Genomic DNA, 23,048 nt, shown 5'->3' with positions numbered 1-23,048 from the left:
CCACAACTGCACGTTTACAACGCGTTTGGAGATTAATCCTTATCATTCGTACATTATCGGGGATTAATCGAACGATTAGACAACGAACGATCTAAAATAGATAATGAATAAACGATTGTTTACGAATAATCGCGTTTAAGATTTAAATAGATCGTGCCCGTCACAAACACAAACAGCGGACATATATTTATAATGCGAATATTTATTTATAATTCGAAGATGCATAATTGCTATTGTTCGGCATAGATTCGCAACGATTCAACAATTAGATAACGAAGAACCGGAAATAGGTGACAAACAAATGATTTTACTAGGAAGACTGCATTCAACGCCGAATATACGTCGTTTTAAATATCCCCGCCGCAACGCGGTAATTCTAAGATCGATCGTCGGTTAATCTGGTTTCCGCGCGAAACGATATTTCATTTTCCGAGCGAGTGGTTTCCGCGATCCTCCGCGCTTCCATCCGTCGCCGTTGAATTCTAATGCGGAAACTGACACGCGAATATACGTCTGAAGAAGTTCCACCGACCCTGGAAGAACTCGCGAGTTTCGTTGAGAAACGGAATTAAGACGTTATAGAAATGGATTAAGGAGTTTAATTAAGTTGATTCAACGAGCGCGCCACAAAATTTCGCGTTCCTAACTTCCCCCCATTCGAAACGAGATCCACGGATTGCTGCTTATCGTCCATCTGTAGCGTATCTAGAATTGTACAGCTCCGTGTTCGATACGGCAACTAAGGTGTCGCTAAAGAAACAGAGAACAAATATTCTTTTTACGATATTTAGCATAGTCGTTCCTTCTATCACGAGACGTAAATCCATGAAACGTTCAAGTACGATCGAACGAAATTATTAGTTCGATCCTGACGAGAAGGCAATTCGAACGATCTCTCGTATCGAAACCCGGGTTCACGTTCCAACCTTTCCTTTGTATCTCGCGTGACGAAGGAATATCTTGGACGTTTGGTTGGAGCTAATCTAAAAACGATGGCGATGCTTCTGGTGTAACGATCACGAATTTTCTTTGGTTTTCCCGGTTTACCGGCCGTTATCCTCTCCCTGAACGATTTCATCTTATATCCACAGGGATTAGAGAACCTCTGTCTCTGACCGTTTCATTACTCATCCTACACGTTCACCGGCAACTACGTGTTCGTTCTGTTTGTCCCTTGTTCCTCTCTTTCTTCCCCCGCTCGTATCAGTGTCGGTCGTTCTCCCTTTCTTTCGTCCTCCTTCTTTCTTCCTCGTTTCTTCTCGCTCCTTCTTTTTCTCTCTTTCCTCTCTCACCTTTTTCCTTTTTTTTCTATATTCTACGCTCCCTTTTTCTCTCCGGCTTTTCCGAGTCTCTCTTTTTCCTCTGGTCGCAACAGCAGTTCGCAATATTGTAATGCGAAGCACAATGCGTGCACCCGAAGAGATACGACGCGATAAACAGCGGGACGCATCGAGCCTAGAGAAAGATTAAAAAAGGGAGTAATATGTCTTGCGGGATATTTCGCGAATAACGAGGCGAGAGTAGACAGCCACGGTGCACACGAGACATTCTTAAGTGAAATTAATTGATCGATTCGTGGTGCCGACGTTCTTTCCGCCCTTTAATATTTTATCACGCAGCCCTCGATTAAACCAAACCATTTTGTCAACGATAAAATTCCGACGACTCTGTACGTAAAAACCGAAGCAGCAGGAAATTCTTGAAAATATGTCCTCTCGAAGATTTCGAACAAACATCTCGGGTGTCGATAACCTCGGGTGTCCATATAAATCAAAATTTTCAGGCAAGGGATAAGAAAAGGGGATAATGCAAACGTGCAAATCCTTTAAATCTGATTTAATAAACCATTCGACAGCAGAAAAGAGGGAGAAGAACGAAAGAAACGAAGGAAAGGGAGACAGAAGCATCGGAATAATATTATTCCTTTCCGATGGTTCCCGATGTTTTCTAACGACGCTTAAGAATAATAACATTATAGCGACTGGCAACGATGAAAATAACGATCGAGGTATCCTAGTGAGCGTGCACCTTGAATTACAGAGTGCGGTTTCCTCTGTTGTTTCTCCGTGGCCGTTATCGTTTGCTCGAACAGTCTTTATTTCCGTGACGTAGAATCGTTGCGAGCACATTGCACGAGTTTAGACGTAGCCTACACGAAGGAACAAGATCAGCGAGTGAAACGAAAAAGGAAATGGAGGGAAAGGAGCCGCGCGTTCCATCCATTTCTTATTTCTACCTACGCCAAAGAGAGCTCATCCTGTAAATGGATCAAGTGCGCGGAACGTTTCCTCGATGGAAGTTCGATACCGCTCGGAAAGTTCGGCTTGCACTTTCTATGCTGCGCTCGAAGCGCATCCCTTTGAGATTTGTTTCGTTTTCTGATTAGACGGCTGCACAAGCAAAGGCTAAAGTAGCCACTTTAAGGGAACGAAATCGAATCTATCGGTACGCGAACGAGGGGAAGGAAACGGCACGGATAACGAAGTTCGAGCACGACGTCTATGCGATTCCGGTACTTAATAAACCATCCTCAAGCACGGAAAGTTGTTGCATCTCCCGAGGAATCTTCGCTGTCTCTTTTTTCTCCTGTGCCTTCCTTTGTGGTAGTTTTAAAAACAACTTAGAAGTGCAAATTCGTAACATCATCGAGAAAATTAACCTCTGCGGTATCACGGTAGATGTCTCAAAGAAATCTCACGTTCTCAAGAATACTCAAAACTTGGCGAAAAATAAATATCCGCGAGGAAGGAGAGGGGAGCCGCGAGCGAAGAAAAAGAGGACACAAAGTTCAAAAAACGGCAGAGCGTGATGGAGAATACGGGCGGGTGGTTTCCTCGCAATGGGCCTGGCAAAATTTGCTTAGCGGCCGAGAGAACATTGCGATGATTATACGGTTCCGTACGATGATGTAAACGAAAAGGAGAACGAGAGAAAGAAAGAGAGAGAAAGAGAGAGAGAGAGAGAGAGAGGGAGCAAAAGAAAGAAAAGAAAGGAGGAAAGGAGATGGAAAAAAAATATTCCATAAAGCGTAATGAAGGGCTCGCAAATATTTATCTTTGGGTAGGTTGGGTGTTGCGGGAGAAGCGCAAAGAGCCATGCGAAAACGATCCAAGCCGGATGGCCCTTGTCGCGGCACAGAAACGTGGAAAGTTCTCCTGACACGATTATGGCGCTCGGTGACCAGAAATAATTTCATTAGTCGCCCCGTAAACTCATCTAGCAGTTCGTAAAGAAACCATACGCGTGGGAAATATGTACTTAGGCATATATAATCGTATACCTGTGGACGCCTGAAGCCCCTACCACGCTCCCACGGGAACTCTAATCACGGGTACTTAAGTTCCTGTTGCATAGACGTACACCGAACGATGCCTGCATCAGCAACCACAGTTTCGTGCATGTACACGGTACCACGGCCTGTGTGCTGGAGGGTGAATGGAATGATTCGCGCCACCGAGCACACTTGTTAATGAGCGAAACGACGGTTTACACGGCTCGACGAGGCCCTCCCGAAGTTAATGGACGTATATCGACGAGGCTCCAGCCGATGTCGAGGATCCTTCTTCGACGTGGATCGCTCCAAAGATTTAGAAAACCTCGAGAAACTTTGACGCAGCTTATTTCGTATCGCCTTAAGCACTCGTCAGATTTATATAAGCCTTTGATACGTGAAGTAGCAAACAAAATCGATGACTCCTTGGACTACGACAAAATACGATATCCGCGCGACACTGATGTTTCGCAATCGGTTTACGGGAGTAACAAGTACGAGAGAACGTCGCAAGAAAGGCGTAACAAAATTTCTGACAAGCCAACGCACCGGTAACGTTTCTTCGAGGTTCGTCGAGGTCGCTGATGTTAACCGCGGATATCCTAAATTTCGGTTACATAAGCGTTCTCGCAAAAACACTCTCTCCCTCTGTCCTTCTCTTCTGGCTCTGCTGGATACCGTCTGGAAGAGACGACCAGGAAGGGAAGACAAGAGAGAGAAAGCAAGTAGGATTATGGAGAGATCCGCAAGTGGGTGCCCGTACAATCGCACGGTAGAAACTGAGTACAAGGGACAAAGACACGGTAGACACCTTGTGGATAGAAGGTGAGGGTGATAGAGGATACAGGAGAACGTAGAACGTAACGAAAAGAGACGAGAGAGAAACTGAGGAGAGATCTCGCAAAACATACACAGCTGAAGCTGACACATCCTCTGCCAGTCTACTGGCTTTTCTAGAGTAGAGAAGGACGAGCAAATCTAGACGCTTACTTAGTGACACACGCAGCATTTTGCTGTCGGAGCTGAATTCTCTCCCTTTCTCTCTCTCTCTCTCTCTCTCTCTCTCTCTCTCGCTCGCTCGCTCTCTCTCTCTCTTCATCTCAAATCCCGTTCCTTTCTGACCCCCTTTTCCCTTCGTGTTAAGCCTCTATTTCTCCCCTACCATCGTTCTCGACGGCATTGTATTAAACCGTGGCTCGTGTTGCGGCTTGACAAGAGGGGGCACACCAGTTATCTTACCCTCGTTTCATCGTGTTCCATCCCTAAACGTTTCTCTCTATTCCTCTTTCATCCCCGCCCCCTTCATATATTCTATTCCAGGATACATTGGATTATTCACAGAGTAATTTAAACTACGTATGACAGACATTCCAAGTGTTTCAAACTGATCGATCGTTCGTGTCCAACTTCGCGTTGTCATTTATCGCCAGGCCGTCGAATGTATTAATACCGGCTATCGTCGACAATATCGCCAGTTATCTAACCGCTTCTAACCGCTCGCGTCTAGCTTTTCGAAAAATGTATCGTTCTCGTGATCATTCTCGCGAGAGTGACTGCGCAAGAGTAATGCGCGAGAGTTGGATCGAATAAATCGCCGTGCCACGTGTCCTTAAAGTATCTCGATAGGCGGCGACAATTTGTCGAAATACGGATTTTGACGCGTACAGTTTGTTGGAACCCTTTATTACACTCGGTGTCCCTGTTCGCCGTCGATCTGTTCGTTCGTGACCTGTCGCCGAGTTTGAAGACGAGCTCCCTTAACCGTCAGCAACCGCTTTCAACCCTTATCAGACGCATCTGATTCTGACACGCGATTCGAATTTTCCGCTTTCCCGCGGCGTCTGGCCGGGGCTCTTTAAAGTCGTAACGTTGCTTATTACGTGTTCCGGAATGTCTAACTTGTCAACATTCAGGAGCACCTAAACCCGTACCTCTTCCAGAAGAACGAACCGGAAGTAACGATCGTTTGGAGAAGTATTTTGCGGTAAACGAGAACTCTGCGAGGCAAGATCTTGCAAATGTCGTGAAAATTAACGGTAAGGACGATTATTCCTGAGGAATGGCCGCTGGTAAATGGGGGGGCCGATTAAAGGGACGAGTCCTCGTGACTTTTTTCAGGCAACACAAACGATGCACCTTTACGGTGCAACGGTGCGCACAATATCTCGAATTAACGAGGCTCTTCTCGTATTCCAGGTATTATTACGACTCTAAGTAATGAGACGCGTTTAAGCTCGCCGTTACGCCAGCCATGCAAAAATCTTTTGTTTTCGTCCTGAAACGTTTATCTGCCCGACGCGTAATGACGTAACGTTGTAAGTTTTTAATTAACGATTAAACGATATGCATCACGGGCCAATGAGTCAGTTCTTTCGTTCTTTATTCCCTTTCTCTCGTTTCTTCTCTCTCTTTCTCTTTCTCTCTCTATCTATTTATCTGTCTATATATATCTATCTATTTTTCTCTATATGTCCATTTTCTCTTTTTTTTTTTTTTTTTTTGGAAAATTACGAGAACGAAGCTACACGGTGTAACTGGTCTATGGGACGTGAAATCTATGTCACATGATCGTCGTTACGTATGTATATGGTCACGATATTGTTACGCAGGCAAAATCGACTAACACGAAAAAGTAGCATAGTTTTCGCGAAAACAGATGACATTTTTCTCGGTTGGAACTTTTCTTTAGAAATGGTTGACCAATTTTTCTTCGGCCCCAGCGACCGCATCATTCCGTACGCTGAACCGAGCCATTCTCTTGACGGCGAGGCAGAAGCGTACATCGAAGCTAATGGCGCGACTCTCGGTGATTCGTCTCCACCCGACCCTTTTCCCTTCTATGTTTTTTTCCCTTTTCTTATTATTGCTTTCTCGACCGACTCATAATTTACACGTAAATTTCGAAACCATCCGGCGAGAACCATCTCGTTCTTTCCTTCCTTTTTTTCCGGGGACAATCACCTTTTTTGTTTATCGTTTATTTTTCGAGGAATTCTATTCGCGCGAAGAATCGAAGAACTATTTAAATTCTCCATCTATCATGCAGGTTGGCTAAAAATTTCCAACCGGAATACATATTTATTACGTTGCGGAGATGAACGATGCTTAAAAATTTGATGCACAGACAAATATAGACTTATCTCGTCAAATTATTTAAGAAAGAACACTACTACTTAATATTTATAACAGTCACTGTAATATAGATATGGAGACGTATCGTATATATTATACGATGACCTTGAAGCAATTGCCTCTTACCACTCGCTAAAGAGATAAGGTAATAGATTCCATGAAACGCTCCATAGCCTCTGAATGACGCTTTTATGTTTCACGCGATGCGATGTATAAAAATATCTATCACTAGTCGAAGCCGGCTTTGCATTATTTCTCCGGCAAGCCGTGCGAGAAACACGCGACCGATGTACAAGCGGTTCACTTATTTATCGTGGCCCCAAGCAAACTGATCGTGAAACATGTTGTGAATTTTTCACGGGGAAGATCGTTCTCTAGCCTCTTCTCCCGCCCTTCAGTCTGCTAGATCCCTTTAGAAATTTCTACAAAAGGCGTAACACCAGCAACCTCGATTCTCGTTTAAAAAATTGAAAGACTATTTCTCGTGGCTCGAGTGTATTCTCGAAATACGTTGGTACAACGGTGTTGTACAAGATGTTGTCTATGTTGTTGGCGCTTTTACTCTTTCGTCAATTCTCGCCCGCCATTGGATTCAACATCCTCGGAATTTGTCCCAGCGCGAGCTACAGTCACCAGCAACCCTTTCAAGCATTGATGAAAGCTTTGGCGGCTCGTGGACACAACGTTACCGTGATATCAACCATTCCGTCAAAGGTAAGTGCGATTTTTCTCCTCTTTCTTTCTCTTCGTTTTTCTCTGCGTTTCCACCTCGTTGACTCTCAATCATCTTTCAATGATATTTCGATCATTCGCCGATGACTCTTTCGCGTATTTGCTCGCCATCTAATCGATTTCCGTTCCCCCTTTTCCATTCTCTTCCCTCTTTCCCACTTTCTTTCTTCCGAATCGGAGAACGGAGAAATTTTATCGAGTTAGAAACAGTTTTAACCATTACCGGCAAAGTATGGCAATTTATACGCAATACAATCACGTTAGAACTTCCGTCATTTATCAGCGTTGGGAAAGTTAGTAAAAAGGCGCGAAAACACTTCTAACAAGGTTATAACGATGGTTTAATAATTCAATAATATCGCGTAGACCGTAGGGAAAAGTTCGAAAAGATATCTCGGATAGGTGTTTGACTCTGTGCTCCACTTCGGCCACGCGTACCTCTCGTGCCTTCTTCCCACGTTCGCCCGGCAGTTCATTTTTACTTCTCTTTCTCTTCTTGTCTCGCTCTACTTCCACTTTTCTCTGGCCCCGATCCGTTTTCGTGTCCCTCTCCTTTACCCTCTCCATAAACTCCGGTTCAAAGTTACGCAAACTTCGTTCGGCTTCAATTTACCCTTACTAACGTTTCTTCTTGTTAAACGCATCTCTTTGTGACCCGATGCTCGCCGTTCTCCGCCTTTTTTTCTATCCACCTTTTCCTTTTTTTACCTCCAGAGAAATCAAGAATTCGACGATACCATGTAAATCAACGACAAATATGCCTGTCATAATTCTCATAAATTCTCGTCACAGACACGCGATATTGTCCGTTGTTCCGCCAATTGAACGTGACGAACAAACTAACGCAAGCGGGTCTTACCGATCATCATTATCGAAGGACATTTACAAAATGATCACGCTACAGTTTCGAGTAATTTCTGAAATCTCGTAGCGAAGATAACTTAATATTTGGTAATTCGTCTATTACGCTCTTAAAATAAATAAACCTCGCTTATCATAACGAAAGAAGTTCGTCATCGACGAATTCCACGCGTTAATAGAAGCAATCCATCGATTATAAAAATCCACACAGACAGAATAGATAAAAGAGAGCATTCTGTCCGAATTATAGAAATCAGAGATTAAACTAAACTAAACTGCGGTATACGAGAGGCTACAAATACATTCAAAATTCGCGATAGGAAGAATTGATACGCGTCGATGTGATCTTTCAGCAAGCGATCAAGAACTACGAAGACGTCGATCTGTCGTTTTCCTATCGGAAGAGTGACTGCACCGGGCTAAGGTACGCACGCATCTTTGCGTTACACGAAGAATTTCACGTGCTTAAATCCGTTAAAATATTGATTTTTCTCGCAGGCACATGGGAGCGTTCACCCTTCTGCGGAAGAACATGCGAGAGGCGAACGAGCTTTGCGAGGAGCAACTGTTCAGCCCAGCCATCGAGCACCTAATTTCGTAATACAGAATATTCTCATTCTATTTAAGACAGTGCACTAGCGCACGACCGGTGGAATAAAAACAAGTTCATTTCGTAAACTCGTTAAAGCTGGAATAGGAGAAGAAAAAGTGCAGCGGCGCAATTTTCTTCCGTGAGCCGTAGAAAATTACCGGCATCACACCGGCCGTTGCTTGCTATTGCCATTTATGCCGAGGGCAGGGGGAGGGAGGGGGAGAAACGACAACCGGCCAAAGAAATTACAGTAATTCCATCGCGTTGCAACTTCATCGGTTGAAGCTAATCTCGAAATCGCGGCGCGGTATTCTTCTTTTTTTTCAGGAGGAATAAGAGCTTCGACGCGGTTGTTATAGAACAGTTGTGGTACCAATGCTACTACGCCCTCGTCAAGCATTACAATTCACCGGTTCTAATCGGATTCCTGAGCGTTGGAAACCTACCATACGTTATGGACTCCGTTGGTAAGCGTACTATACGTATATTTATATGCGATAAACGTTATCGAAAATATGAGGCGGAAAAAGGCTACGGTAGTAGAATCCGACGGTCCGGCCGCGCTCATCTCGCGACGTCTTTTTCTACTGTTTTCGTGCCTCGCTTGGTCAGAATGCCGTAAACCCGAAATTGACGTAAATTGTCGATAAAGTAGAAAGTGCGAGCAATCGCGGCAGAGAGACAGCTTTCGTAGAAAAGAATAGATCGCTTAGTAGTGCTTTAACCTGTACCGATTTCGTATCAGATGAGAATTAAGGAGACAGAGACACGCTACCTGGTCGTTTCTTTCCGCGGTAAAAGAGAATCGAATGTTTCTTTTTCTCGATCGTCACTTATATATATATATAATGATTCTTTTTTATATATGATCTCTCTATATATATATATATTGGTTTTCACTTTTAGGAAATCCCGACGACCCGCTGTTGAACCCCGACATGGCATATCCATTCACGAATAAAATGAGCCTGAACGAGCGTATCTGGAACATCGTCTATACAACGTGGACCAGAATGTACTATAAATACTGGCATTTACCAAGGGCTCAGGAGATCGTTAACAAGTGGATGCCTGACGTTTCGATCGAGGACATCGACAGAAACTTCAGTCTAGTGATATTGGGAAACAATCACGTATTCGGATATCCGAAACCGCTGCTGCCAAATGTAATCGAGGTTCACAGTCTCCAGATCACGGAGAAAAGGGAAACCTTGCCCAAGGTATCGACGGAATTCCTAAGCTACTCCATTAAATCGTAAAACCATACAATTGCTCACTGCTAGGTAAATCCTAGATATTACTTGACAAATTCCTAACGTGGCGTCGTTTTCTCTACGAAGCTCATCCATAAGCTGATCTAACGACAAAGTAATCGTCGTCGATTCGTCGATTGCTTCGTCACTCGTCGATCATACGATAATTCGTCGACGATTCCCCGACAAATTCAGAGTCGAGCTTTCACGCCACTTTCTTCGTCGAGCCAACCCTGTAAACTGATCCAACGTCCAAGTTCCAAGGAGTCACGGTCGATTCTTCCATCATTCGGTGATGTCGACGCACGATGCATCGACGAGTCGCGGTATTGCGAAACTTAAATTCAGTCAACGATTACGGATATTATCCCTTGCGGGACGCGGCGGCCGTTATTTCGCGTACTTTTGCCGCAGCAAAGGGTAGAATTCTATACCGCGAGCAGGGAGAATGATTTCTCCGGGGGAAAATACGTAGCAGTCTCTCAGGTAACCGGTATAGGAGAAAGTTTACCCACGGCTCGGCATTGCGACGCGAAAGTAAAGGTCATTGCTATTTACCGTCTCCCGCTCTACCCTTTACCTTTCACACCGAGCCGCGAAAGAAAATATTTCTCGAAAGATATTTTCCAGCCTCCTGGTTCGTTTCCCTCGACAAGAAAAATCCGGATACCAGTGTCGTTTCTCGCCGATTCTTTCTGCCTTCTCCAAACAACCACCGGCACACACCTAAACCCTCGTGTGTACGGTGACACGTCGATGAGAATTATCCAACAAACCGACGTTCATTCGGACGTTAGAGCACGTTTTTCGAGATACACCATCCCCCGAAACGCAGTTGCATCCGTATCACGTGGAATTAATGCGAAACATTGAGATGCATAACGTGATCGCCATCCACGTGCATGTTCGCTTCGCTAGAGAGTCCTACTGTCCGCTGCAATTAATATAACAATACCTTCTACTCCACGTGAGGTGCGTGTATCATTCTCTTGTCCCGAAATTTTTTCAATATGAAACCTCCCTTTGTTTTTCAAGAGATACGATTTCTCTGTTGCAGCTATCTCCTCCGATTGTTGCAAAATTGCCTGTATCGTCGTGTCAGTACGTAGAAATTAATTCGTACTCGTTAAAAATTAGGGCATATACTTTTCAAACACACAAGGAGAAACAGTTTCGACTGTCGATATCGTACGACTCTAAAAATAGACTAGATATTTCCAGATCTCTATAAACATCTATAGTTATAACATATACTTTTCTCTTCTGATTCCATAACCAAGATGACACGAACATTATTTTTTACAGTTACCTTGAAACGTAAAATTATTCGTATCATCCTCTTGAGATAAATAAACTTGTGGCAATAAGTCGTTCGTTTCTTCACGATTGAACACATTAATCGTGTACTTATTTAATGAAATCCAGAAATTTGCAAACAACGAAGTTAATCAGTTTCGCATCTACGTCGCTTCTATATCTTGACATTTCTAACTACAATTCTTTCAGCAGAATCGAGGTTAACGTTCGATGTATTGTTAACGATAGGACATCGAAGAATTCCTAGACAAGGCGGAGCACGGGGCGATCTATTTCTCCCTAGGCTCGAATCTGCAAACTCATCAGTTGCCAGTCGGCCCTTTGACCGCATTGTGTAACGCGCTCAGCTCGCTCAGGCAAAGAGTTCTATGGAAACACTCCGGAGACATGGCCATTCATCCAGCCAACATCAAATTTGTGAAGTGGGCACCCCAGCAAGCGATTCTCGGTAAGGCTACCGAAAGCTAAGCTGACCCTTCGCTTCCTCGCGGCTCCTTTGAGCGAGACTTAGATTGACCGCTTCGGGATATGTCCGTTTTATAGCTTAGCTTCTAGACATCGCTTGCGTGCGCACACGAGAATCGTTATCCGAACGATGAAAATGCCTTACGAACGTTAACGCGATGGAAAAGGAACGAAGTGATTAATAGCGTCGTAACGAACGGATAATTTATGCCCCGGTTAAATTATTCCCTGATAAACCGATGAATAGAGTAAATTGTGCTCGTTAAGTATCATACAATGCATTCATTGATTCCGTCGGACGCAAGACACGACATTTTTTAGAGATCATTAGAGATTCTTTTCTTTTTTATTCTCTTCTCTTTCCTCTGTTTCTTCTTTCTTTTTTTTTTTTTTTATTTCATCTCTCCTTCGAAATAAGAAACTTTTTGCGTAATTGTCTACGGTGCTCGTAAGTACGTGTTTGTTCGTTAATTATCGTATTTCCGTTTGATTTACATACACAACTCGTCAAAACTCGTCACGACGGTCTGTTCGTTAAACAGGATTCAACGGCGAGCAAAGGCTCGCGCAGATACTTAATGAAGTTGCTGACGACTTTGCAGGTCCTTTCATTTGGAAGGGATGTTAATTTTCTCGGGTAACCAAGTGCTATATAACGACCTCGTCCACGCTCATTTTTAAATGATCACGCGTCAAATGCGACTCGCGCGCGATACAATTTCCTTTTATAGCTTTTCTCTATTTCGTACCGAAATTCAACTCGTTTCAAACGTTCGAGATTTTTCAAACAAAAGTCTTCAAAAAAATCGGATAGAAATAGGTGAAAAGGGGCTAAATAATTCGAAAAAGAGAAAGAGAGCGAGAGAGAAGTAGATGCCGAGTATCGAACGGTTTTGTTATTACGAAAGTTAATTGCCGATGTATTTTGGAAAGCCAGCGGCACGATCGAGAAAAGATAAACGACGATACTCCATTGAATCCAGAGAAAGGACGATTTACAGGATTCATTGCGAAACGAAAAGATAACTCATGACACGGCAGCAAAATTCTCTCGGGAAATTTTGACAAACAACTCCGCATCGTTCGCGGTAACGTCCGGACTCGATGCAAATGCAAGCAAGCGCGAACTTTCGTATACATTGACAGACAGGTTACGTTCACCACCCCTTCCCTAAATCTCTCCCCACTGTAGAACGCGTATTAAAGGTGGAAATGCGAAATGTAACTGGTGGGCGTCATGCAAATAATGAGAATTTCAATTCAATTGCCTATTACGGTTCACGTAGTTCCGAAATTCAACACGTCGGATGATTTCAATGAAACTTTCCTGTGGACGTAATACGTTTCAACCTTCCTGATCGTTCACTATGTTTCGCAAATTTGACGCTCTCGCCACCGTGGAAAAATGATCGTTTCGCCGTTAATTATGAAAATAAAAGAACAACGAGAAACCGATACACTTTTAACTTTGTCTTTTCATGTTGTTCGCGTGGTCTCTTCTTCGTTTCTTAAAGCTCGCAGTTATTAACAGAAATTACGAAAAGACGACGTTTTCAAATTTCTACGTACGAATGTCCAAATATTCGAATCCTTAAAGTTTCTAATTTTCGTTGAAATATTGTAAATTGTCCGAGTATGAACGTTTCAAATGCGTAAATTTGTTAACTTTTACATAGATTTTTTACATTCAGATACATCAAAAATTTTGTAATTTTTAAAATTTTATTTCACCATCGAAACGTCGAATACCTGGCTCTGCCGTTTCTTTGCTTTACGCTGGTTTACTACATAATTATTAAAGCACCATTCTCTATGACGTAAAATACCAGGGCAAGCTCGTACAGCTTTAATAACTTGCTAAATATTTACCGAGTATGTGCAAAATGAAATGATAAAATATACAGTTATCCCAATGAAGTTTTGAAGCACTCCTTTACTTTTTACATATCGATTTGTTTTTCATCTATCTTCGAGCATAGTCTTAAAGCTCGAGAGAGGATAATCTGCAAAGATGCCACTTTACTTCGGCCTAATCCGCGATACTAACATTGCTTCTATATACAGCACATCCGAAACTGATGGTCTACGTGATGCAAGGTGGATTGCAGTCGTTGCAAGAGGCGGTGTACTATTCCGTGCCGGTAGTTGCCATTCCCTTTTTCGGGGATCAACTTTTCAACGCGCGTAAAATTCTGGATGCTGGTATCGGGCTTACGTTGAACATTGATACCATCACCGAAGAGTCCGTCGTCCGGACTTTGACCGAAGTTATAGAGAATAAAACGTGAGTGACTGACAGAACGATTTCTTCAAATTCACGGCCGACATACTTTTTAACTTCTAAAACGGAATCTTCGATTGTCGTTAAAAATGTATAAAACTAACATTACGCTTGCAGATACTACAACAATATCAAAGAGATGTCGGAGATTGCAAAAGATGAATTGATAAAGCCAATGGACCGAGCTATATGGAATGTGGAGCACGTGATCAAATTTTCCAAATCGAAACATTTGCGTTACTACGGCCATGATATATCGTTGATAGATTACTATGGAACGATAGCGATCCTTATCATGCCCTTATTTTTGATAATATGCTACGCTTGTTTCGTGATTAGTAATTTGAAAGACAAGAGAAAACGTTCTTCATTCGATTATATGAAATATCGAATTAAATTCTTTGCAAGATCAAAAGTGGAATAGTTAGGATATCTTTAACAAGGCAAGATAATTTTAAGTTCACTATTATGTAATAAATTTGATTCAATAATGTTTGATCATGGCTAAATTTTCAAATAAACATTGTTAAAATACTTTGTAATAGTTACACTTTATTCACCGTTGTTAAAACATTTAAAAGATCTCGTTTTACGATTCGTAACTTTTAGAGTACCATCGATTATTAACTAGGAGAATAGAATTACCATTGTACGGAAACTCTAAACTGTAATATCGACCGTCGATTAGACATCAGTCCAAGACGACAGTTACGTTGATCGATTCTGTTCAGAAGATTGGTCATTAATTGTATTTTTGTAAATACGAAAGAACCATTTGAAATAAACTTTGTCGACAGTTGGATGCAATACACGAAGGATAAAAGATAAAACGTCATTAAAATTGAAAGAAAATCATTAAGAAATCATTTCAATAAAAAAACATTTACGTCTTTCCAAATAATCAATCACTTTTGTTTTTTAATTAACTATAATTTAAACAAAATACAAAAAATTAAATAAATTGAAGTACGGTATATAAATCTACTTACATTTTTGAGCTCCTGCAAAGGCTTTATCCTCTTGAAAGATGCACTGACTCTAATACCGAAAACGTACATTGGAAAACGTTCATTGGAACGATTTAAAAATATTTAAATAAACTAAATACTGCGTAGCAAACACTGAGTCTACCAACCGCATTGCACGCGGTCACAAATATTCCCAGAAAATAAAACTGTTTAGTTTGGGAGAAGGGGGCTAGAAATGAAACAGAATACCGTTTTTACATATTTTGCTTCTTTTTCTTATCGATCGTTTGTTTAGAAAATACTGCCATTTTTCTACACTTATGAAATGATTATTAAGAAACTGGAATATGCATAAAAGATATACGTTAAAAGATATTTCACAATATTGAAAAATGCTTCTGAATGTTATGAATATAATACACTCATTTACAAAAATTATACTTTTTGCAAAAAATGAAAACTTCAGAGCTCAATGTAAATAATTGGAGACTCTAGTACTGAGCAAAATCGCGCGCGAAGTCTTAGTTTGAAGCGACTAGGCGTCTAATTGCGCGCCACCTCTATGAAAAGAATATAAGTTGTAAAGTTGCAAGCATACGACATTAACTGTAGCAAATTCACGTAATATACCAAAAAATTTGAATCGAATGTTATATCTATTGAAATAGTGAAGCTATTGTTAAACTATCGAGAATTTTAAAAAAAGGTTACAGATATTCGAAATAAAACAGTGATCTATTTAATCGTTTCTATTCTCAGCGTGGTATTCGAAATAATTACGAAATTATGCATTATGAATTACGTACCAAATACACATATTGTGAAATAAATATGAATTGTATATCAAATATATTTTAAAATAAATATGAATTGTATATCAAATATTATCAATATTTCAATAAAAAGACAGTATAATCATTCATATATATGTCTTCGTTAAAAATAAATTAAACATTACCCATAAAAATTCATTGGATTGACCATTAATCATCATGGCGTCTATATATTAATACGTACTTCTATTCCTACTTCTATGTCATCTCTGCGATTAACCAATAATCTGCACAAAAAGAAACCAAAAGTCAAAACAAATGTATAAAATGAAAGTAAATACATTACAATAAAACAACAATCAAACTCAAATTCTATCACAAAAAATTGCGATGGAAGCTACCAGTAACGCAAGCAATAAAATAAACAATTGAAGAAAAATTAAAACAAAAGATTTCAAAGAACTACTTAATTTCGTTATCTTAATATCCAATGAACCGTTAAATTAATTAATTTATATTAATTAAACAATAACAAAATGACGCCAATAAGTTAGAATACGTTACAGACCTGACGAAACGTTATACGCCTTATCGCCACGAAATTCGACAGCCAAATGATCCTTGCACGACCCCGCACCGCAATGTCACACGCAATTTCCAACGTGGTGGGGAGTTGTACGAGCAGGTACGAAATGTTAAACGACCACACAGAAAGAACATCGTATGCGTGTATGTATGTATCTTGTTGTTCTAAAACATTACTGCGTGCTTATGCACATTATTTTAATTCGAGTAATGGATGTTTTTGTTTCGTAATATACACACATTTTTTCTTCCTTTTCTTACGTACATTTTCTTTCGTACATCGAAATAAGATTATTAACGAGATATTCTTACTATACATAACTCTATTATTTTTCGATTTTGTACGCAATAACCAACTTTTACGATATTTTATTTTTATTCTAATCACTAACATTATGACCCTACTCCACATTCGAATCTTATTTTATTCTCCTCTATGAAGATAAGATTACAAACAATAGAAAATACCGATAAAGAAAATTTGTCTTAAAACATTTAACACTTTATGACATTTATGCAAATAATAAGTTATAATCGCAATGTTACCGATATAGTATTATCGATCATAATGATAGTATTAACGATTAGTAATATAATATAACGTATAAATATAGGGTGAATCATTCACATAGTCACAGTAAATAAATATTACACAAATATAAATAACAATAGTTAGTGAAAATTAACATACGAATAGCATATAAATAAGAAAATAATACATATTATTATGTATAAATATACATACGTATAAGATATAGTTACAATTTTCCGACCTAAAATATTCTATTTTGAATTAAAAATTATTACCTTTATAGTTTCTATCTATTAATCAGTTTTATTGAATAAAATTATATTATGACGTGTATATTGAATTTTTATATGCGCAAGTATCCACGTTTCAAATCCATAAACTTCGTACTTTCAAACTTATAGTAACATTGCGAACTACCCGTCTCGTCTGCACTAACTGAAATTCGCTGGATAAACCGCGGTGCAGGGGGTTGTTATAGTCTGTCGGCGATCGAAAAAATTAAACGCGTATTAGATTACGTGCCAATTTAATTCCGCGACAAGTTTCTACTTATCTACTACGTGATATCTACTTTCACAGCCATTCTTTTACCGATTAAATCTACGCCGATATTGACTTTATTTAATTACTTTAATTAACATACGTTTTTATGCCATATTTATTACTTTATGTTACTCTATTATTCAAATGAAAGTAAGTCCTGATTTAGCTTTCTTCGTTTCAAATATGTAAAGGAACTTTACGTAATAAATAATACATTTCTATCCTACAACTCTTTGGCTAACATATTATGCTTGAAAATTAAAAAAATTTTCACCATTTTTCTTTAAATTGTAGCTAGTCTATTTGCATATTGAACGTATATGGGTTTCATTTAGAAATTATTATTGCATTATTAAAATCTTATTATTAAATTAATAGTTTCAAAAATGTCGGGAAATATCAGCAGTTGGAACGCATTAAAATTGGAAAACATTGGAAAAAGAAACATAATAGGTTTCAATCAGTTGTATCATAATGTGGTTGGTGTACAATATATGTTGAGAAAATATAGAATTCTGTATTTCATCCGCAAAATGTCCTGTTATTATTACGAAAATATTATTACGACAATGGTTACGTAGTTCCAGCGTCTGAACCACGGTCGTATACGCAGATCTGAAAAACTGGAAACTGTCATAGCGCTACAATCGATTTGCTAGACTCTTGCATTTAACGCCACCCTTTGGTGGAAACATTAACTGTATACACTGAAAGTAAAGAATATAAAGTGATTTCCATAACTTTTCGTAATTCATTTAAAGTATACATACAATATTTCGTGTGATACAAAAAAATATTGAAATAGATGTAGATTTACATGATAGAATAGAGTTCAGTTGCAGACACGGTAGTATTGCAGATTGGAGACATAAGGTCGCGCCGCACGATGAAAATTAACAAATCGATCGAAGCGCTTTATTTGAGAAACATTTTCCAATTGATGAAAGCCTGACTCACCTCATCCAGGGAAGTTATCACACCTGTGCGTATAATCGGATGATAAAAAAATTGCGGTACATCGAGTCCGAGCCTGTGCCTCGAAATCTACGTTTCGAGAATGAATGCTTGTTTTCTTATCGTCAGATGGCGACAAGAGTATCGACTACTTGCCTGTCGTATCACGATAGATGTACGTAGATTGTGTCCTCAAGTAAAATATACAGCACGTTTATTTCATTAACAGTGAATTAGAATTTGCAAGAAGCTCATGTCACTGCAGTTAATTTTAAGCATAGTGCGAATTTCGTCAGAGATGTATGTAAGTATGTTCCGCCATAAGGGAGGCATATGTTTTCTATCGCGATTGTTGTATCACTTTACCGTTTCCGCGCCGCTTGTTGTAATTCCTTCGGTTTCGACGGAGGAGCGACCAGTATTCAAAGAGACATTCGGAAGATATATGCTTTGCTCAAAGTACGGAGAGTTTTGACGGGTCAGTAACTCCAAAAATATTTATGTCGTCCTCAACTATTCTTACTCCCGCGACATGGATATTTTCGGCTAATGTTGGGTAACCCCAGTACCCCAGTGTTTTCTCTCTTTTCTCTTAATTACAGAGATTCATTGTTACCAAAGGTTAAAATTCAAAATGAGTTTGTAGTCCTTGTAGAATTGTATTTTATTATTTTTCCTATATTACAGGCGTTTCAAAAATGTATGACAATTTATGGGAAAAGAAACATTCTGTAACGAGGAACAGTCGTCGTTTGCCAGGGACGAATCAAAATGGAATGGAAACTTTTGACGAAAGAGCATGCGGCAGATGGCGTATGATTTTATGCGTTTGGGATTTGAGGAGGAAATGGTAGAAGAAAGGAAAAATCTGAAAGATTCTTGTCCGAGCAGAATGGTGTCTTGGTACGGTATGGCACAGCACGATAATGTGTGGCGGTAATCTTTAAAGTTTCCGTTCATGGGAAAACAAGGGGGAATACCAAAGAAGGAGAGGACAGATGTGTAGATGCGTGTCTCGAGGGATGCGTTTTACAGGATGTTTTGAGTACGTGCCGATATCGCGACAGAGGGAACACGTTGATAGTCTAGATTTTCCAAGACTCCCAATTTATCTGGTTAAAAGTAGTCTCTGGTTTCCGGAGCTAGATCTTTTGGTCGTGCCGACCGTTGGTTTTCAAAGGCGCATTCATAAATCGAGTAAGACTCAAGCTGTCTCCTTGGGCGAAGAACCATATCGTTGAAAGAAAGAAAGCGAGATGAAGCCAAGAGGAATACGTGTCTATATAATACATAGACCGTGTTTACGTTTACGGTTACACTTCGTCGTCGTCCGAACGAGATCGAGCGTTAGCAACGTCTGTCTTTCTACTATGTAAGTACTTACATATGTATACATATACTTATGTATTTAGTAGTTGCAAAGCAGATGCACGTGCGTATCTTCGGTTGAGTGTGGAGGGGAATAGCCGTTTTTTGGTTTCCCGCTTACCATTCGAAACGCCAAGGGTCGATAAATGTTTCGAACGCTCCTATAATCGTTGGCTACAATATTGCAATGGTTGCGTGGTCATCGATAAAAAAATGCAACGATAAATTAAATGGATGATGTGCACGAAACAGAAGGGGAAGTATAATAAATAAAACACGATAAAATACGGAGGCAGCTTAAACAAGAGCGCGCATATTTTTTGCAAGATTTAGTTTCACGTATCCCGATATATTTTATTATAGTGCGCATTTATAAATTTGTATGTATCAATGTATTTATGTATGTATATGAATATGTATATGTATTGTCTGCATACACGTGCTTATGTATATATACGTATACATGTATATTTATATACAGAGAGATAATTAATAGTACGCGCTGTCGCTGTATCGAATAAGATCGATTCGAAGCGATGCAGATAAGCTATTTCGATTACGATTCAATTACACGATCGGCAGAAAATAGTCGAAGGATAGCGCGTATGTAAATATTTCACTTGAAAGAACTCGTTTGATAACGAAACTATCTCGAATAAAACGATCGTTGAGCGATATTACAGAGAGGAGCATACGTTTAAGCCGATGCATTTTAGGAACTTGATATATCCACACGATGATGCGTTCAACGGTGGTTCCAGGAACAGTGAATTGAGAAAAATCGATGATTCCTTTGGAACACCTGTATCTGTAACACACCGTTGTGTGTCACTGCTGCGAAGGATATCGAAGCGCGTCGGTGGCCCCGTGAGTCGGTCCGTTGATGCTCTGGACGATCATGTTGAGGCGATCCAAGCTGCTTCCACTGAGCTGGGACGATTGCGGTTCCACCGTTCCCTCGAATCCTGTCGAAAGACACAAACGAACCGGCGCTAATCACTCAAATCACTTCGTCGCTGATCACTTTGCACAAATTATTATCTAACGCTTTCTTATCTTATAAACATGCTCGCAAGATTGCTAAAGGTAGAAGCTTTCGGTTTGCGAGTTAATCGAATTAACCGTAAGTCTACGCAAACATCGAACGTAACAACGGCACGTGACGACGCACGTGACCGGTATTATTAACGGTATAATTACGCGTTATTGGAGAAAACCGAGTCAAAAATGAAATCCTCTCGTTGAAAGCGATGAGGATGTACCGATCAGAAAAAGAGAAGGAAAAGTCGTGCGAAAGCTGAAAGCGAAACGGCTTAATTACATCCCTGGCGGTCTTCAAAGAGCACCGATTCGCTCGCAGTTCGCTCGATTCGTCCTTTTCCATTACGCGGCGGCAGCCCAAACCGTTGCTTGTGTTTTTTCGACGGTAAAGAGAAACACAAGGAACCTTTCACTTGGTCCCATTAGCGAGAAACGCGACAACGACGTCAGAAGCCCTTCGCGAACATCGAACGTCCCTCGGTAAAGAGACGCTCTTTGTTTTCGATCGTAACGCTTTGGATCGCAACGCTTTGGATCGTATCGTGTACTAGCGAATTCGTCGAACAAAGTTGCTTTCGTCGAACTGGAAAAAACAAGGAAATGGTAGAAGCGGCAAATATCGAAGAATAAAGGAACTGGGAATGGAAATCGGCAAGGGGAAAGGGGCAAGAGAGAGACGCGTAGTTTGGAAGGGAAAACGGAAGACGCTGATGGGCGACAGCGAGACAAGATGTAGAAGTTGGGTGGAAAATGTGAAAGGAGAGTAGAGAAAAGCGCGAAACAAGCGGAGACAAGGAAATTTTCGAGAGAATTCTGGATGTGGCAAAGTATGTATTTTGGACGCAGCTTCCGCCGCGCTTAAACGACCGTTCCGTTGGCAAAAGGATGGTCCGGCGACGATGCGTCATACTAATGTACCGTGGCAATATATGGCACTTTGAGGCGACTTGAATTTTCTTATCGTTCGACGATCCACCAAATCGGTAACGTAGTTGCTTACAGACTGAGACTACTTGCGTGCGCTGTGTACGACGATTCGCGGTTATCAGCACAGATCGATCGGAAGAAAATGTATGTACACGCGTTTCAGCGCGGTGACGCGATCGTATCGTATCGTTGCTAATAGCGACTAACGAGAAAAAAATGACGGCAGTGGTAGGACGATTTCCCAAAGGAGTTTCCAAAGAATATTAGAAATTTCGTGAAATGTTGGAAACTCGTTCGGTTAAAAGTTGTGAAATATGATTTGTTACGTAGCGTAACGGAATCTTGGGACATTGATCGAAATAATCAGGATCCGCATTAGTGGGATACGGTTCGATAAATCTCTTGGCATCGGTACCCTTCACGTTCACAGAGAGGAACTTGTTTCTCGTCGTTGCAACGATGCCTATTCCTACCGAGGAGCTCGCAGCTCTTTTTTCCTTGGTTCGTGGACGACTGCGACTTGGCGAATGCGTCGCGGTGTGATCGTGAATTATAGACTGTTTCGTTTAACGAGAAACTCGTGCCACGAAATTCAACTGCCACCATTTCCTTCTCTCCGTGTCTTGCTCCTTCCCTCGTCACCTGTTTCTTCCAAACGGTTGCAAGTCATCGTTACTACGACGGTCGAAAGAAGGGGGAAAAGAACCGTGACGAAGAAATCTCGCGATTCGACGCTAAATACAAGACATGATTTCATGTACGCGTGTATACGGGTGCTCGTTTGCTCGTACGTTCGCCGATCTTGCGACTCGTCTTCGAGCAAACGAACGCATTCTTCTTCCTGGTGACTTGAATTATGTTTCACGGTACGCAATAGTCAGATATTCATTAACGCTAATTAATCTCGAGTTATTTCAACGATCGAAATAGCAGGGTTGCGCGAGCTGCTCTTTTTGGCTCGCAAAGGGATTCGTTTAGCCGACGGCGCCCATCGAATTGGCATAAGTAGATACGCACGCGAATATCTCCGATTTTCCTTCGTTGTCGTTCTCGAACGTGATGCCTCGAGACAAACAGTTTCCGTTCGATTTGTTCGCGAGGAGATTCGCGTAGCGCAGATTTGCGCGAAAGCGGAGATGAGACCGGTGGTCTATTTTGGGAATCTGGGCCAATTAATTCCGCCGTGTATTCGGCAGGTCGGAAAAACAGGGAAATCTGGTAGAATATCGGACGCGAAAATAGCTAGGAAACGGGGTTGAGCATCGAACGATAGCAGCCGAGGAGGATGTATGGAAGCGCGCGCGTGTATTTCTCGATTTCGTTGCCGGCTAGAGGTGTAAGTAAGTAGGGTGTAGGATGCACGATGCACCGTGAACCATGACGCGTGGCGCGTGGCTTGTAGACTGTCGCGAGTAACGCGACCCGCGAGGGAGACGCGAGCGAGACGCGAGCG

At 41.0% G+C, this 23,048-nt stretch overlaps 4 protein-coding genes across 7 annotated transcripts in view; 2 read left to right on the top strand and 2 right to left on the bottom strand.

Moving 5' to 3' along the window:
* The window catches only part of LOC105681212 (lachesin), a 287,913-nt gene extending 271,604 nt beyond the window's left edge, over positions 1-16,309 (bottom strand). Inside the window, exons 1-3 of one of the 2 annotated variants that reach the window (XM_033322606.1) lie at positions 16,214-16,309; positions 15,831-15,932; positions 14,894-15,101 (exon numbers count right to left, since the gene is read on the bottom strand). The gene's annotated coding sequence lies outside the window, so the exon portion shown is untranslated. Of the gene's footprint in view, positions 1-14,893; positions 15,102-15,830; positions 15,955-16,213 lie in introns of those variants that run through there. The other variant, XM_033322607.1, reaches the window with a different exon arrangement.
* On the top strand, positions 6,631-14,733 carry LOC100741752 (UDP-glucuronosyltransferase 1-8-like). Of its 2 annotated transcripts, none has more exons than XM_003492098.3 (8): positions 6,631-7,117; positions 8,350-8,420; positions 8,495-8,593; positions 8,916-9,055; positions 9,495-9,808; positions 11,387-11,606; positions 13,688-13,907; positions 14,022-14,733. In XM_003492098.3, exons 1-8 carry the CDS (start codon positions 6,938-6,940, stop codon positions 14,326-14,328), a joined length of 1,551 nt encoding a protein of 516 aa, XP_003492146.1. In that variant the 5' UTR covers positions 6,631-6,937; the 3' UTR covers positions 14,329-14,733. The 2 variants fall into 2 exon arrangements, with proteins under 2 accessions (XP_003492146.1, XP_033178493.1); XM_033322602.1 differs by having other exon boundaries at positions 6,639-7,117; positions 8,353-8,420.
* Positions 16,310-18,165: 1,856 nt separating the features above from the next.
* Positions 18,166-19,147, top strand: LOC112213428. Of its 2 annotated transcripts, none has more exons than XR_002947319.2 (2): positions 18,166-18,563; positions 18,947-19,088. XR_002947319.2 is itself a non-coding variant. In XM_024369944.2 (2 exons), the coding sequence occupies exons 1-2, from the start codon at positions 18,593-18,595 to the stop codon at positions 19,111-19,113; spliced, it is 312 nt and encodes a 103-aa protein (XP_024225712.1). In that variant the 5' UTR covers positions 18,581-18,592; the 3' UTR covers positions 19,114-19,147. The 2 variants fall into 2 exon arrangements, 1 of the variants encoding a protein (XP_024225712.1); XM_024369944.2 differs by lacking the exon at positions 18,166-18,563 and adding an exon at positions 18,581-18,737 and having other exon boundaries at positions 18,947-19,147.
* Positions 18,905-23,048, bottom strand: part of LOC100745308 (myogenic-determination protein) — a 9,380-nt gene continuing 5,236 nt past the window's right edge. The window contains exon 5 of the mRNA XM_012389668.3: positions 18,905-20,592. Coding sequence (XP_012245091.1) covers positions 20,456-20,592 — 137 coding nt within the window. The 3' untranslated portion in view covers positions 18,905-20,455. The remainder of the gene's footprint in view (positions 20,593-23,048) is intronic.

The sequence above is a fragment of the Bombus impatiens genome, unplaced genomic scaffold, assembly GCF_000188095.3.
Source record: "Bombus impatiens unplaced genomic scaffold, BIMP_2.2 scf_0647, whole genome shotgun sequence".
In the NCBI taxonomy this organism is placed as follows: domain Eukaryota; kingdom Metazoa; phylum Arthropoda; class Insecta; order Hymenoptera; family Apidae; genus Bombus; species Bombus impatiens.
This window is presented reverse-complemented; position numbering and strand designations above follow the sequence as displayed.